This window comes from Drosophila melanogaster, chromosome 3L (genome assembly GCF_000001215.4).
Source record: "Drosophila melanogaster chromosome 3L".
Taxonomy (NCBI): Eukaryota; Metazoa; Arthropoda; class Insecta; order Diptera; family Drosophilidae; genus Drosophila; species Drosophila melanogaster.
The window spans coordinates 13,364,569-13,381,879 of record NT_037436.4 but is presented as its reverse complement, the minus strand read 5'-3'; the positions used below and the strand labels follow the sequence as shown (position 1 = coordinate 13,381,879).

The following is a 17,311-nucleotide window of genomic DNA, read 5'->3' as shown; positions in this document are numbered from 1 at the left end:
GTGGGCGATCAAATCGATGCCGAGACGCCAAACGTGTCTAATTACATAATTGGTGCTTTGACCGAATCCCAAGAAATAAGGGGACTAAGTGATCTTGTAAGCAATTTTGCATATCAGCCGAAGACTGCCGCGTTACGGTTGCCAAAAGGCGTTAATCTTTCAGACAAACAGATCGAAGCCACAGCGACCATAGACGTCAAATTTACAGATTTATGAAAGAAGTCACCAGAAAACAGAAAGACCGAAAATTTAAATAAATGATTTCGGTTTCTTTGGGGTTTCTGTAAGCCACCGGGTAAACAAAAGAGGTTCAACGAAAAGAAAGAAACCAAATGAGATGGGCCGAGGTGGGAGGAAAGAAACCCAAGATAGAGAGCTTCGGTGCAGTAAAAGCGACTGGACAACGCTCTGATAGTCGGCTCCAGAGACCGGGTTCAGATCTCGCAGAGAGCGGAGCGTTTTGGGATCGCCTTGTTTGCTCGCATTTACTTTCATTTTTGGAGGGGCTATAAAAAGCGAAAGCAGTGTGCTGGATTTGCTCATAAAGACCGCAAAACTGCAAAAGTCCACTACGAAGCCAACTGGAAGCAAAGGATTACCACAATGGTTAGACCCATTTACCTGGCCCTCGGTGAGCTGAGCTAATCTCTAGGTTTTTGTGGATCTTAGCTAATCTGTCTGTTTCCGATTGCAGCCGCTCTTTTCGTGCTGACGTGCTCTGTTGGTGCAGCCCCATTGGCGGAGACGGAAGCCAACGCCACTGAGGAGTTAGCCGTCTCAAAACAGGATCCGCAGGTTGTAAACTCCAGTGCTGATAGCAGTGAGGAGAAAGACGATGACGAAGAGGAGGATGAGGCTCAAAAGGTGGAGGAGGAGACCAACGAGGATGACGATGATGATGAAGAGGACGACGACGAAGATGACTCGGTGATCCGGAGACGTCGTGAGGCGGAGACCACTGAGGAACCTTCGGAGGAGGCAGCCACCGAAATTCCCAACGAGGATCAGAAGGTGGATGCCACCACTGGAGCAGCTCCAACACGAAAACCCGTACTCGTGCTCATTCGTGATGCCCTGAAGAAGGTCACCACCGATCTGCCCACCGCCCAGGTGGCTAACAATGCTCTGCAGTACTTCCAGCAGTTCGAACACTTCATCCAACAGGCCATCGAGGAGGTAATCGGCGATGACGACGATGAAGAGGAAACTCCATCTACAGTTATTCCCGAAACGGAAACCACAATCGAGGATAACAAGAAGCCCGAGGGTGAGAACGCGGAAAAGATCCCGGAAGTTGAGGTCCCTGCTGTCGTTTCCGAAAAGGAGACTCTGGCAGTGGAACCCATGAAGATGGAGGAGTCTGCCCCATCGACTTCGGCTCCTGTCAGCAATGCTGTCTAGTCTAGAAATTAGGATCAACACATCATTCCTCAGCTATTTATTGTCATTTATTTATTGCCAACTATAAATTGTATGCCATAATCAGTGTTTGAACATGTTTATTGCATTGGGCTATGAAGCAAAATCTTGAGTTTCTTGCCATCCTTGTTCCCCTGGTTGTCCATCTCCTTCATCGCATATACGTGACTCTTGAGTTGGCTGCGATGGCGATTGGTGGTTCGTCTCTTGGGAGACTCAATCTGCTGCAGCAAGCGATTGAAGAACGAGTTCGGTGATTTGGTAGAGTGATTCTTCTTGCTGGATCCAGATCCGCTTTCCTTTTTCAATGACAAATCCTGATCTCCAATGGTCAAACTAATGGGCAGCTTACCGCCCGTGCTTATGTAAATGGGAATGGTTATGTAGATGGGTGAGCCGGCGGTTTGTGGAGCCATCACTTGCGGATCTGGCTTACTCTCGGTTTGAGATTCAGGCTTCTGCTGCGGCTGAAAAATAAAGAAATTTGAATACAATTTTTGGATTTCGGTAAAAAATAGGAACATAAATTATGGGTATTGAAATAAAAATGTGTAAGAAATGGAGAAAATATGAAATATTTGAATTAGTTAATTTTTTTTTTACAATGCAAAATTGTGATCATATTATAAATATTTATACTAATAAAGTATATAATTTAAGGGCATCTGTTTTTTCAGGTTTTGGCGGAACCTGCGCGAGAAATTAAATAAATTAATTTTCACAAATATATAACTTTCATCACACGACGTAAAAATTTACGTTTTCATATATAGATTGAGTTACAATTGTTTATATTATTTGACAGTTGTTTAAAAATAGATTTCTAAAATGTGAAGGAATCTCACCTCCACATTTTCAAGATCCAGGGGCTGTTGCTTAAGGAAGTGCAGCGGATTGGCGTCCTCACTCAGGTTGTTGTACTCATCCTCTGATAAGGCGGGAAGACGATCGTTGTGGAAGTCGTCGTCCTCCTCCTCGATTTCGTGAGCCTGTATGGCGGACTTGGCTGTAGGATTGGATTTTAGTTTGGGAGTTGTGGCTGTGGGTGTGGCGGTGGTTGAGCTGGAAGAACCAGTTGAAGGATCTGAAGATATTGACTGCGGCAAGACCTTCACTGTGATGATGTCCTGGCTATTGTTTGATTTCGTTACATTCTGGCCAGAGCACATAATCCCACACAGGAGCAAAACTAAAGGGCAAGACATTTAAAATGAATAACATTATCACAAAGAACATTTCCCCATCGGTTGAAAAAAAAATATTTTGTTTTGCAATTTCCATGTGATATTTTATTTGATAAAATATTACAACCTAAACACTAGCGACTAACTTATAATAATGCCCCATCCCAGCCTAACAGCCTGCTCAATCCGACTTTTTCCTCTATAATTCCACAGGTTACAGCGTCGTCTTCTTGCCGTTGAGGATCATCTCGGTGAGTCCCAGTTGCCGGAATTGCTGCAGGCGCTCCACTTGATGGCAGAGGCGTTTCTGGAACTGCACCTCGCGGCTGAGTTCCTTAAGCTCGTCCACGCTGCAATCGGGATTGCAGCTGCCCATCTTCTTGGCGATTAGTTGGGAGGTAAGCACTATCTTGGCCTTGGACAGCCGGAGATAGGAAAAGTCGGCGCTGGCCCGCCTTAGTTCTTGGCGGTACAAGAAGAGTTGGTACGGGAAATTCACGGTGGCGGACTTGCGGCGGAGCTTCTTTAGAGCCCGCTTCTTTTGTTTCTTGAGCGGATCGTGGGTCTTCACCTTGTGTGGTTTGTCGGAATGTTTCTTTCCCGACTTGCGACTGGATTTCTCTGATTTGTGGCTGCGCTTGTGCTGGTCAATCATGGTGTGTTGCGGGTTGTAAGTCTCAGGAGTGAATGATGCCCCGACCAGGGGGTGAGGTCCTTTTAAAGGATCCGGTGGGCAGGTAGATCCTCCGCACAGGTATATTTGGTCCAGGTAATTAGCGGGTGCCAGTCACGCGCTTGCATGCCGTAAACCAAAAACTGTTAACAGGCTTTTCATTCGGGTTTTCTAAGGGATCCGGGTCGCCGGGAATTTCCCCGTCTCGTTTATGGCTTTATGACTAGCAAGATATCCGCGCACCCGGCTTAATCCTCAATTATGACAGCCAACTTAGCGCCGTTCGCACAGATCCTCGGGGTTTTGTGGCGATTTTTCCAGTCAAACTCAGCAGGGGATACCCGTATATCCTTCGTGGAATTCTCCAAAACCATGGATAGTTCTAGAAGCACATTCGATGGAAATTGGCAAGAAGACGACCCTGTCCCCCTAGAAATTTCTTGCTAACGCCTGGTTTTCCTGAAGGCAAGAGCTGCCTTTGGATCTGTTTTCACTTCACTAAGTTACATTCACATTTCTAGCTGTTACCAAAAAATCCTTTACACCTAACCCACATCGTATACCACAATTTTCGCATGGAACGCACCTCCGCAACTAAAGCTCCAAGATGTCTTCATGTTTCGTGCTTAATAATAATACTGAAACCACTTTTGGCATGCGATTTCTATTTTATAGCTGAGAAGGCAAAGTTTTTGGTTTGAGAAATTTCACTTGAATGGGAACAATGCGAAGTTCTACTATCAGAAATTTGCATATTAATTTCTCAATAGTCTGGCTCTACTTTTCTCTTTTCTGGTATTCTATGCAAATTTCGCTTCGCCATCTCTTGGCCCTACAAATTTAAAAGCCGATGTCGTCATTGATTGAGTCTCTTGTCTAAGGTGGTGGTCAAGGTAGTGGAAGGGGGGAATATCGAATAAATAATGATGATGCGCCACTTTTTCGGTTTATTTTGCATGCATTTTATGATTTTCGGTTCGAGAGATATTCTTTCGCCTCAGTGCCCAACAGAAGTTGTAAGGGTCCTCATATCTCTCTACTGCTCCATCTTTTCTACACAAAGAAAAATAAGTCATAGATTTGCGTATAAAGAAATAATAATACCAAATTATTTACCAAAAATAGAATTGAAAATCAGAAATTTAAAAGCAAAGGTATAGTAATAATGATGGTACAATTCAACTCGTTTCTTAATAAATACATTTTTGCTTAATTTTTTTTTCAGAACTGTTCTTTCGAACATGATTGTAAGATAGCGATTTTTCTTTTCAGTGTGGTCAGCCGGAATTAGCCAAGACCATTGAAAAGTCATCGATGGGTCACTGCATCCATTTAAAGTTCAGTTTATTTATCTAGCTGCCAGACGGGGAGCCATGGCATTTCCATTTGACTTGGCTCCGGCTGCCTTGCATAACGTTTCCTTCAATGTCCTTCATCTCTTGCGGTTTGCGTTTGTCATTAGACGACGTCTAGACCGAGATTCAGTCAGCCAGTGCCAGACATCGATCTGCGGCGATTGCCCCAAGAAGTTGGCTACACAAACTTGGCCATAGGGAAATGGTCGAAATTGGCAACGATTTCTTTGGGAATGAATTTACTCTTGGTTAAGCAGGGCGAATAAACAATTTTTTTTGGCAAATATATTTTTTGTATTTTTGTCAATAAGTTTTTGGCTGAAGTTCACAAAATTATGTTTAAACTCACATATGTATCAAAGAATCAATTTTTAAAATTCCTACACTTTCCACAGTTCTGAGAACAATCGCATTTATCCTTCCACTTAGGCAAATTAAATGTTTAATACATTTCCATCAAATTGATAACCTAAAAGGGCATCGCGTAATTATTCTTAACTGTTTTGCGGCTTTTATGACTAAACCCTCAGCTGAGCTTGTTTTATGATCCGTCCTTTATAAATTTCCAATTATAAATGCAGAAAAAGTCAAGCCAGAGGGGGGCGAACTTTTTTCATAGTCCCCAATCGAATAAACGACGCAATAATTTTTCATCGTCATTGTGTTTGCAATTTGTTAGCCATGAGGCTAGCCAATAAATTGGCCAAATATACGCCATAAAGTGGATAGCCGAAGTAGCCATCAGACGGAGGATAATATCCTGCGGAGTGAGAATCGAAAGAAGGGGATCCCCCAAAACCTATGCACTTTGTAATGAAATAAATGGACTTTCGTGATGGACGGACTAGCAAATAAATTGCAACTTTTCGCTCCAAATTAAAATGCTCTCTTTTTGGAGGTGGGCGAATATATTTTTTTCGTTCATGCAAAAATATAATAAAATACACACGACTAAACTCCACTCACTGCGTTGTATTGTTTCATTTTGTGTATTGCTCTTGTTTCGGTCTGTAAAATGCATTTCACATATTATTGTGCACTCAATCAAAAATCCATTTCCGTTTGTTTCGAACCCACACGTCTGTTTCAGCCTGTCTGCGCGGAGTGTGGAGATTCAGAATCCATTGGCAGGTGGTCCCTGCCGCGAGTTCCCGGATTGGCAGCTAAAAGTTTGATAATTGAGTTGAAGCCACGCGTTGAAGTTGCGACCATCTCCACCTTTTAGAGCCGCTTCCTACACGCCGAAAAAAGAGGCTATCAAGAAAACGTAGAGTGGAGTTTAAATATTTATGATATATGAATATATATATGAGCAGATTGTAATACATATGATTCGAAATTCAAGAATTTCGTTTTACACTTTTATAAAAAGCATTTACACATGCAAGGCACTCATTAACGTCGTACACTGGAAATTGTCCAATATTAGCACATTTTCAATTTTAAGCGTATTAAAAATCGCGAATTTCACCCAGTGTATCGTCCACCCTTTGCTCTTCCCAATCATCATCAGCTTTTAGCGGGCTGGGCGGAGGCCTCCTTTTGTATGCGCAGGACGATTGCAGGGACTCCATTCGTGTTGCACGTGCCGCATGGCAATTCAATCGACTGTGGGGCGAGGAGTCAACTGGGCGACCAAATAACATCGGATGGATGGTTGTCCTGACAGCCAGAGTTCCGCTTGTGAACCCCGAACCCCGAGTGCCGACCACCTCTGCATCATGCTGCAGTCAAAGTAATGCAATCCCATTGCAGCCAAATGGGGTAAATGGTTGGAGATCCTTGCAGAAGGACCTTTATTGTGTTTGTGCAGACCATATGATGAAGTCCTTGCCGGCAACTGACTTTGAAATGGTTAAATGATGGTCAAACGATGAATGAATTATTCGCACAGCAAATGGGTCAAAAGGATGTGTAATTTGACCATCAATGGTTTTCTATCAGCGGTCTAAGTAATAATGCTAATTTCCCATGGCAAGAACTGCCAATAATACTAATATTAAACTACTAATAATACTAATATAAAAAATAATACTAAAGAGGGAAGAAGTAACACTTTAAAAGTAGTGTCTTTATTTTATAAAACTTTTTGAACTTTTTGCTGAAATACATTTTTATGAAATATTTTGAGTGAAATGCTCTCCTAGCATAAATATACTTTTTTCATTATCTTTAAATTGGATTTCAATTGGGTATCTTTCTGTTTGTTGCAATAGGCGTTCGAGTCTTTTTGAAAAAAGTGAAGGAAACAGAAGCAGTTTATATGATATGTACGAAAAATTGTCATGAAATAAAAACTAATCAAATAAATAAATAAATGAACAAAAGCTGGCACAGAGGCACCGGCCGAGCAAATAAAGTGACAAAATAAAGGAAAACAATTGCGAAATAAATGCCACAAACAATTGACAATAAAGTACAGGACATACAAATGAGTGTGTGTGAGTGCATGACCCGATTCGCACACGCACACACACACACATACAAACATGTTTGCATGCGTCAAGGATATAAATAAAATGAAAAGAAGCCAGAAGAAGAATGAGGCACAGAGAAATAATAAATAAACTACAGTTCATGTCATGTCAGCAAGGATAACACAGAAGGAAGGACCAACAAAAACTGACAAAATGAAATTGAGAAGAGGAACTAAGCACACAAACAAAAAAAAAAAGATAATAATAAATATGTAGAGCAAGTGAAAATGGCCAAAAGTTCTTCAGATGCGTGTAGTTAATTTGATGAGCTCTTTAAGTTGTCCAATTTGTCGGCAGCCTGGCCAAAAGGAATGAAATAGGCTATGTAAACACGACCATACACGCATTCGCCCACATTCTATTGAAAACGTTCTTAGATAACGATGTGGATAAGAAAGTGGGTGGGATAACATCCCATTGTGATCCCAAAACCCATAGAGGTAGTATTCAGTACTCAAAAGTGGGAAAAACCTGTGTAGTTATCTCTTTTTTGTGATCTAGAATTTGGATTATCAGTATGTACGCGATAAAATGAGGCAGAAAATATTTGATTTGATTTGTAAATCTATTGAATATTTTTACTATTGAATTCACTATTAAAAAAAATAGTTTAAAAATTATTAGCTAAAAATCTGTTTCATGTACTGGAATAATGGCTAGATATTAATAGAAGTGCTTTAAATTATATCCCCCCATTTAGTGAGTGCACACCACCGGACTCCAACGAATCCCCCATTCGATTTACCATTAAAATCCATATCATCACCGACAATCTGTTAAGTCCCTTTCAACATTGTGGGGACAATTGCAACCTCATCGCCCCACCATTATGAAAACAATCCACGCTTTGGAGTCCTCGCTTATTGGCCATAAATTTAACGTGCCCATGGTCTATTAACTCCGTCGAGATCTGGAGAAGGGTGCCTCTTAATTTAGCCACGTTTATCTGCGAGGGAGTTGGGGCCCGGAAATCTCTGTTCGCACAAATCAAAATATATAAGCCCATGGCATCGGTTGGCGCATCCGACTTTGGCTTATCTATTGGCTATGGAAATTGAATTTCCCCCTTGATGAGCCGTCGATGAGTCCGATGAGCAGCGGAGAAGAACGCCACTGAATTGCCAATGGAGTTACATGTGGAGAAGGGACGCATCCTGATAATTGCACGATAACAGGCTAATTTTCAATTAGCGCCATTTTGATAAGTGTACATAAATTAGCCGATTTCTTTCGCTCGATTTCGTTTCATTTTGGTCTTCATTAATCGGCGGCAACAAATTGCGAATGGATATTTTCGCTGGATGCTCATTTCCGGTCGCCGATGGGATCCAATTGGCCAGTTTGGGGTGCCACAAACGTGACTAGTTTATTGATTTCGATCGGTACATAAATTAATAATAATGCCGAAAAGCAGTCGGTAACAATTTGCTGTGCTGTGCAAAAGCCGTCGAGCCAAAGAACTCTCCCTAAAACCAAACTAAAAGTCAAACACCACCCGCTGCTCCTGCTCAATGAAACATACTTACGTGTTGGCCATTTTGACGGCATCGTCGTCGTTTGTCGAAGTTCGAACCTTTTGGCCATATAAAATTCCAATCATACTTGACCAAAAGCAAAACACTGGAGAATTTCTACGCTAAAAGCACTGAGCGGCAACAGGAAAAAGAGAAACAGCATCGGCAGAAAGTTAAGTGAAGTGGGGGCGTTTAAGCCAGAAAGTGTGGCGAAAAGGGGTGAGTGGTGGAATGGTAAGAGGAAAGAGGGGTTTTGGCCTGCTACTGGCAGCAGTCAGCAGAAATTTGTGCTACACTTTTGCCAATAACTTACCGCTGCTTAATGTTGCCCCAGCCTTTTTTTGTGGCCTGTATTTGCAGAAGAGTTCTAGAACTTTGAAGTTTGATGATTTTGTATACAAAACCCTCTTGGAAAAAAGGTTTCAAGATTGAAAGCTTTTTAAAAGTCACTTTTCGCTTCCAATTTCAGAAACTTATTGCGTTTAAAATGAGTTTTTTTCAAGATTTTTCTTTTTACATGATTATTACAAAACTTAATTAACAATATTTATATAAATTAATGCGGTCCCACTTAATGAAAACCTTTAGAAAATGATATTTTTAAAATCAATTTATTTCATAAATCATGCTTTAATGCTTTCCTTTATTCCGTGTGTTGTAAATCAAAGTTAACCAACTTCAATGCTTTAAAGTTTATTAATTCTCACTTTGGCTTGCTTAGAATCCAATAAATTGTCAAATGCAAAAATAAATTGAAAAATGTTGCAAATTTTATTTAATATTTGCTTGTGGTTTCTTCGACAAACATCAATATCCAAATCTATTCATAAAATACCTATCCTGACCTTTGCTCGCCCTTTTCTAAAGGGCATTCCAGCTTCAGCTTTAAGTTTGCAAATAATATTCCTTTGCTGGTTACTTTCAAACTTTAGACCCAGGCTTGACTGCCAAATGGTTTTTCCTTTTCCACCTCCACTTATTTGTGTTCTGGGGCTTATTGCCAGTGGGCAAAAGTGAACAATTTTCGACAGATTTTCCGAAAATAGTTGCCGACTGCATAAGGTAGAATGCATCGCTCCCAGTGCCTCGTTTTTGTGGTTGGCCTTGTGGGAGCATTTGGCCCAAGTCCAAAGCCAGTCAGTCGGCAGGAGCGAAATAAGGAGCAGAGTTAGAAAATTCCTTTTCACTTTTCAAACGATAACCTTTAAGCATTTTCGAAGGACGAGGAAAATTCGGTGCCAGCGAGCAGGCGGAGAGATGGAAAGTCAGAGGAGTGCTCCTTGGAGCAGGTAAGTTGTCGCAGCTTAATCGATTTGGAAAAAGTTGCCATGTCCTGTGTGAGACACCACCCTTGCCATGCTACTTTATTTTTACGCACCATTTGTTCTACACCCGTGGCCCTTTCGCCCTTGGAAAATGGCAGAACATGGAAAATCCGCTGGTCGAACCCCGTCGGCTCCCAATGATAAACTTTCGACACATTTTTCATTTATTTTCAACACCTTTGATTGATATATTGAACACTTGGCACCCAGCTCAAGCAACAGTCTTTGGGTATCCTGCCATTCCCTCTTATTCGTCAGTTATCCTTCATGCCTACTTTTTCGGGGCTCTTTTGAACTCTAAAGAAGTGTGCATTGAAATTTCCGTTTGTAGTTTAGGCTATATTTTGGGTTTGAACGGAAAGCGATGTGTTGCTGTGTGGAGTTATTTATGAATACAGTTAGAAAGTCAATTAACCCTTTAATAAAATCTTTACTCCAAATTTATTTGAACTGTTAGTAACACACTATATTATTAGGTATTGGTTTTTATATTAGTTTTCTTTGCTTTACTTACATTGAGCAACATGTTTTTCCAAGTGTAAAGCGGAAACTCGCGTCAGCTGGGAGATATTGTCCCGAGTATTTGCTGCGGATGCTGGGAAAATGCGGGAGTGGGGTAGCCATGTCAAATGCTGTGACAAAGGTGAAGTCTACCACCCATCCGGTAGTCCACTGCCACTTTGTCCGGCTGAGCTGAGAGCTGGCTTACGGTTTAAATTGAAGTGCAGGACACACTTCCTTTGAGCAGGTAGCATCCTAGGGGCAGTGCGTCAGTTTCTTGAGCATTTGATCTACCTCAATGTGCGTTGATAGATGGCCCCTGATCCGGCTACAGAATGGGCGATGGGAGGACTCCTCTTCCATTTTATTTGATGACCCATAGAATTCCGGTTCCTTTGTGCCGCAGCTCAACCAAAGTGGCCTCGAAGCAATCTGCTTTGTGCACTAACTTGACAATAACTGGCCATAAATAAACAAATATCATTAAACTTAAGCAAGTGCCTGGACTCCTGGCCGCCGTTCAGGCCAATTGCTCGACCAGCAGCAGTCGACTCAACAAAACCAAAAGATATGCCAAACTGTGGCCAAAGTGGCAACGAGGAGCCGAAGAAAGCGATGGCGGATACCAGCGATGCGGGGCAACTTTTCATAAACATTATTAACAATTATTGTTGTTAGCTGAAGTTGCCCGGATGGGTGGATTCTTGCTGCCGGGACTCGCCTTCGTCGCGTGCAGCTAACAAGGTCCTTCTGCCGTCTCCTCCTTCAGCATCCTGGCAAAAGTTATAAGCACGGCCAAAAGTTGATAAGAATGAGCCATAGACGTCGTAAGGCAGCCACTTTCGGCTGGAGCTCATTCGAGTGGGTGGTGGGGGAGTTCTTAACACGGACAAGCTTTGTGCATTTTTTATAAACTAACGCCCTAAAACTCGACAGAAAACGAGAAGAGCAACAATAACGATGGGGTCTGAGCACCCTGAAGACCATGTCTGGAGTTTGCCACTGGTACATGTGGATGGGTTCGTGATTCGTGAGGCAGTTATATAGAATTTTTATTGACTTTTGTTTCACAATGATCAAACGTACTTACAATACATAATCGTTGAAAGCAAATAGGATTACTTCAGCTACTCCTTGAGTTTATTAAAACATTAAACATTCTATACTTTTGAAAGTTCACGATAGCTTGACCGGCGTAGAGTACTGTGCTTATTAAATTTTCAGCTAGAGTTCAAGGTTGCCATCTCTAGTAAAAGTTTGCTGCAGGTTGCTACTTCCTTAGCTTGTTTATTGATGTTGTTCTTGCTGCTGCATCCACTTTTTTCAGCACTAAGCAGACAGTTATTGTTGTTGCCGCTACTTGCACATACTTCAAATAGTCTTACAGAAGTTGCACACTATCTTCTTCAGCGGAAAGTTCATAAAGTTGCGACGAAAAACGCCCACAGGTTGCCCACGTTCAACGTTCAACGTTCGCCGCTCGTCTTTGCAGGCATTGCTCATACGCCACGTTGCACGAAGGGGGGAAATTTACTTTTTTCGGGGAGTGAATGAAAGACTGAGCCAAGTCTCGCCCTCGTCTCGGGCTCCAAACAAAAGTTGAGAGCATTGCACGAAAGTTTAATTGAGAAAGTTAAGGAATTTCAATTAACTGAGGATATTTGTTATTTTTATTCCGGGGATGCCTGGTACGCGTTCTCTGTCCTGTTCCTGCTAGTGCTCTTGGTCCTTGGTTGTTTGCTCTTGTCCCTCCGATTCCGGCCTCGAAGTCTGGGCTGTAGCATTTTTTGGCCAAGTATTTTGTGTGTTGAGTCATGTGTGCTATTGGCTGGCAAGTTTTTCCCTCAATCCGGCTAGTTGTTTTTCATGTTGCTCACAGCATCGTGGCTTAATATCCCATTAAGTGGAGTCTATTAGCCAGCAGCTCTTAACTCATTTACCCTGGCGAAACATGCACTTAGGGTTGGCGATGATTTAGCCTCGATTCTAGTCAGATATCTTTTATAATTTATACTTTTCCTTTTCCCCAACTTCTTGGCCAATTGCCAGCTTTTGGCCAGGCAGATTCGCATTGAATCCGGTCGGCTTAGTACTTAATCAGCCAACTGCAGACTTCTTTTAATCGCATTAATTGCACTTAATTGAAACTACAATCTGTTCCCGATGGTCGAAGCAGTTCTGATTAAGATTTGTGGCATTCCAACGGGTAGGTCAATCAATCAATCAACCAACCAATCATTTGCAAATTGCCAACACCAAATGCTCGCCTTTAACCTGGATTTTGGCCTCCTGATCTCGGTTGACAAGTCGCTCGCCACCTGCTCTTGTTTAATTATTGTTCGCGCTGCCGTTGGCTTACCAATATAGCGATAACCGCTAAAGAGTTAAGTGCTTTGTACGCCCGTTGAGCAGCGACCGCAACCCGTTGCCCAAGTAAAACCCTCGGATCCGGGGATTTCGAGCGAAAAGGGGGCGTTCGGGGTAGTTGGGTTGTTCAAGGGTAAGCTGACATATCGTTGATGAGTTCTGTTGACCAAAGTCATTACATGGCGAATGTTGAATGATGAAAGGTTCTCCGCCCTTTCGAAACCCGTTGACCTGAATCCCAATTCCAACTACTCTGCTCTTTAAGTCGACTCTGTGGGCGGTTGTGTGTGTGGTTTTGCAAAGTGATCAAGGGTGGTGCGAAGTAGTGGAGGGAATTTAAATGCTGCGGTGGTTGCGGACAACGTGATTGAGGCCAATTCAGATATTGGATAAGCAAATAATAAGAAAATTAAGGGATAAGTACGCAGCTACTGATAATGGAAACTGAACTGAGAAACATGAGTAAATATTTTAGTGGCGTAAAATAGTTAATAAATATGTAATAGTCAATGAACGTTTAGAAATTAATACAAATGTTATGAAGGTGGGTCGTATACAACATTGCTGGTTGTAGTTGACAATATATTCGTTTAGTTAAACTAATAAGTTGATCAATAAATACCTAATTAAACGGATTACATAAGAAGAAAAGCATTAATAGAAAACGCAATGCAAGAAAAATATATAGGCAGATAATATAAGCGATTTGTTTAACCCCTAAATCGATTAGTTTCAATACATAATATTTAAGTTCGACCTTTGTCGCATTATTAAATCTCATTAAGGCCATTGGGTTTGCGGGAAAGCTTGTTGATTCCACATCGCTATAATTTCCGTTCGCACACTGGCGCATAGGCACATCTACAGCCGATAACCGATTACCAAATGCCCATCTATGGCCAACCGCAAAATGAGGCCGATTTAAATGCCCACAAAATGCCCAACACCAAAAAATGGAAGGCTAATAAATAAAATAAATATTACCGAAAATGTTTCAATTTAAGCCATAAATGGTAAATGGCAAATGGAAAATGCCATTAAACAATTATTTACACGGCTTAGGCAACAATGAGGAAAATGAATTGCAACAAAGTGAAAATCTAAGCAAATAAATAATAAATATTTAATTCTATTTCAATTCATTAGCTAATGTAATTAGTGGACCACACCCACGTCAGTCCAAAACTGTTGTGGCAACCCCATGTAATTGGATTAAACTCATAGTCAAAAGCCCCCAGGATAATTCGGGGGATGCCGAAACGCACCCAAGCACACCTATTATTAAGCGCACACAAACAGGACAAAGTGATTCTGCAATTGGAATAATGCAAATATGACAAAACAAAGGCGAAACTTACTGAAAATAAGCGCAACCAAGTGGAAGAGGAGTGGTCTCCATATGCGGCGGTTTAATTACATATAAAAGGCTTGCTTGTGCGTCATATAGGGCGTATGCTTAATAAACCATAGCGCAGTAGAAGAGCACATTTTTGACAAAGAGGATGGGCTTGGGAATTCGAGGAGAAATTCATTTACTTGTTTGTCTGTTTGCGTGTTTTGCACATAATTCAATAAACAGAATAACGAGTGACGTGCCACAAAACTAATGAACTTAAAGAGCGACAAACAAACAATATTCCAATTCGAGTGCGTCGAGGTAAATTCGGGTGCATTCGTCACGTTTGCTTGTGTGTCTGTTTAATTAGGCAATTAAGACAAAGCAAAATTATAATTGTTATACACAGAGAAACTGATTAAAGTGTGTGTTTTTTTTTCGCTGTGGCTTCTTTTAGCACAAATCCTTATGAAGAATCTCTTTAAGTTGATACTGCAACACTAGCTGCCAACTTAAGTGCAACTCCGGCCACAAATCCCCCTGCACCTCTGCAGCAGTCAGGAGTTTAAGGAGAAAGGAGCTAACATGCAATCACGTTGACAGACTCTCTTAAGTAGAAAATGCTCGGGTGCAAAATGCAGCTGGAGAAAGAAAATAATCCCCAAGTCGGTAGAGAAAAGAGGGTAGAAGTCAGTGGGGATTTCCTTCATAGCGATGGGACCAGAGGTGAAAAATCGCAGCTAAAGTACAACTGCAGGTGAAGTCTTAAGTCAAATCTGCATTAAATACAATCATTGAAAATATTAAAAGAAATAAAAACAATGTGCACTAAGCTAATAAATAAAAATAAGTTAATATAAATAAGATAGACTTTATAATTAATTTCGTTATTTGATAGATGTACAAAAATAAACGGAAGCTACAATAATTTTTGAAAACATGTTGTTATGTAGTTTTATTTAAAATTTCAGTATTCATTATATTTAAGACAAAATTTGTGTTGGAAAAATAAAGTTTCAACTGATTTCAACGAGCTGCCATTAATAAATTCCTTTCACTCAATTTTATAACGATGAGCTTAACTGAAAAATAAAATATTGACAAAAAAATGTGAATATATAAAGTTCAGGTAGCAGCATTTCATTTGGAAACATAGATTGCAGTCCCTGCTGAAGGTCCTGTCTCACGCTCTCATCTCCAAGAATGACATACACCTGCTGCAGACTTACACATATGCGTTGATCCCCGCTACTTAAGAAAAACTAAGTGAAGCATATAAGTAGCAACTAATTTTCAAGCTGATGCAACAGCAGACGACGACGACTGGTACGACAAAGGACGACAAAGGACTCGGTTGTGTGTGTCTGTTAGTGGGCGTGTATGTGTGTGTGGCATCCAGTTTGGATCTTTTCTGCTGCAGCTTTTTGCTCTTTTTCAACTCCGCCAGATGCGCTTAATTTGCGCTCATTGCTCGCCAATGCGTAAATGGATCAAAAACCCAAACGTTTGTGCTCGTTTGTTGGAAGCTGAAACAAAAATCGTTGCATACTTTCTGGGCCAAGCCGAAATCACACGGAGTGTGCCATCGGAACTTGCCCAAAACAATTTAAAATTACCTCACGTATGTGTGTGAAATTGCGAACGTATTGTGGGCGTGTCGCCATCCCTTTTATCCCTCCATAGCCAATATATATGGCAGCTTATAAGTCAAGTGCACTGACATCTCCAAACTGAGAGAAGAAAGAAAGAAAACTCAACACCACTTCTAGTGTCGCCCATTTAGCCATTTTATAGCTCTCAAAACTCAAAAAAATGGTTTCACTTTCGGCTGAAACTATAATTTTAAGAAATCAAGTAGACCGGAGTTTCATTGTCTGCTGTACAACACTGGGTTAATTGTTACTTTTATTAAAAATGTGACGTAGCATTCTCTAAAAGTAAATAAACTACTTTGCGCATATTTTTCCCCTCCAAAATTGCATCCACACTCATATCCTTTATTCTTTCCTCAACTGTCTACAGCAATTTTCGTTACAAAACTTTCGGCTAAGCAACTCGCAGTGAGAGGGTGTGGGCGTGGCAAGGGCGATGCGAAGGCAATGCTGTGGCATTTTAAGTAAAATTTTATAGAGCATACCTTGCGGGTGCCTTTGCAGTTGCTAACGCTACGTATGTATGTGTGCGCCTAAATGGGCGGGGATTTGGCAAAAGGGGCGGGGGAGGAAAGGTGTCGGTGAGCTGAGGAATGTTACTGATGACGTCGCTAGACGACGACGAATTAAGTGTTTCGTTATTGTTGCTGGATGGGTTGTGCAACGAAGCGTGATGCAGTTCTTGCTGTGTACTTACAGACAGGCGACAAATTGGTCGAACTTGTAAGATATTGAAAGGAAATTTATTGGAAAAAGTTTCAGCATCGAATGTTTTACTTGAATTTAACTACGAAAATTGTTAGTTGTATTTAAATGGTCTGCTCGATATCTTTACAGGATGGAAGCTGAACGAAATGTGTAATTTCTAGCCAATCAATATGGTTATACACTTATCAAAGCACAAATGAGAATATAAGAAATTGCTTTAAGTAATAATTAATATGAACATTATTTCTCCATTGTTGGCTGATCATAATAAATATATAATAAGTACATAAATATATTTAATTTTCCAGTTTGTAAGCAAGATTTAATTCATAGCCGTATCAGATTTTCAGTGATTTCATGTTTGCTAGTATCTCAACCTTGAATTTATCCTTTGTCGCCTGCTCAGCCAATTGTCTGACGGAGTCCGAGTGTCTAAGTGAGTTTGTCTGCCAGTCACTGTGAGTGCGTGCGACTCCTTTGCTTTCGCAGCCTGAGTTCCTTTGGTCCTGCCGGTTGCCGCTCCAGCATTGCTGTTTCCTTTCTGGCTGAGGAAATGCATTATCCACTTAGGCGGCAAGAGGGAAAAAGTGCCTTGCTGGGTTAGCAGCTACTTAGTGCGCCAGAAACCAAACCCACCGATGCCAGATAATCGCAGGCGAAGGATACGGCCCTGGGATGGATACTTCATTAAACTTGTGCTAATTCTCAACACCTTTGATTGTGTGTTCTCACCCACTTGGAGCATAAAAACCGATTGACACGCACACCCACAAACCAATTGCAGCTAGAACACTTGTCTA

The 17,311-nt window shown here is 41.2% G+C and overlaps 3 protein-coding genes and 1 non-coding gene across 4 annotated transcripts; 2 read left to right on the top strand and 2 right to left on the bottom strand.

Annotated features, from left to right (window-relative positions):
- The first annotated feature begins 533 nt into the window (after positions 1-533).
- On the top strand, positions 534-1,521 carry CG14107 (uncharacterized protein). The gene is made up of 2 exons (NM_140380.4): positions 534-631; positions 695-1,521. The coding sequence occupies exons 1-2, from the start codon at positions 604-606 to the stop codon at positions 1,399-1,401; spliced, it is 735 nt and encodes a 244-aa protein (NP_648637.2). The 5' UTR covers positions 534-603; the 3' UTR covers positions 1,402-1,521.
- Positions 1,500-3,923, bottom strand: CG14111 (uncharacterized protein; the record flags this gene model as incomplete). Its single annotated transcript, NM_140379.3, has 3 exons — positions 3,863-3,923; positions 2,265-2,608; positions 1,500-1,886 (listed from the first exon to the last, which is right to left on the bottom strand). Exons 1-3 carry the CDS (start codon positions 3,891-3,893, stop codon positions 1,500-1,502), a joined length of 762 nt encoding a protein of 253 aa, NP_648636.2. The 5' UTR covers positions 3,894-3,923.
- On the top strand, positions 2,226-2,738 carry asRNA:CR45886 (antisense RNA:CR45886). Its single transcript, NR_133232.1, has one exon.
- On the bottom strand, positions 2,690-3,297 carry SNCF (SoxNeuro Co-Factor). The gene has a single exon (NM_140378.3). It carries the CDS (start codon positions 3,256-3,258, stop codon positions 2,818-2,820), a length of 441 nt encoding a protein of 146 aa, NP_648635.1. The 5' UTR covers positions 3,259-3,297; the 3' UTR covers positions 2,690-2,817.
- Positions 3,924-17,311: the final 13,388 nt, after the last annotated feature.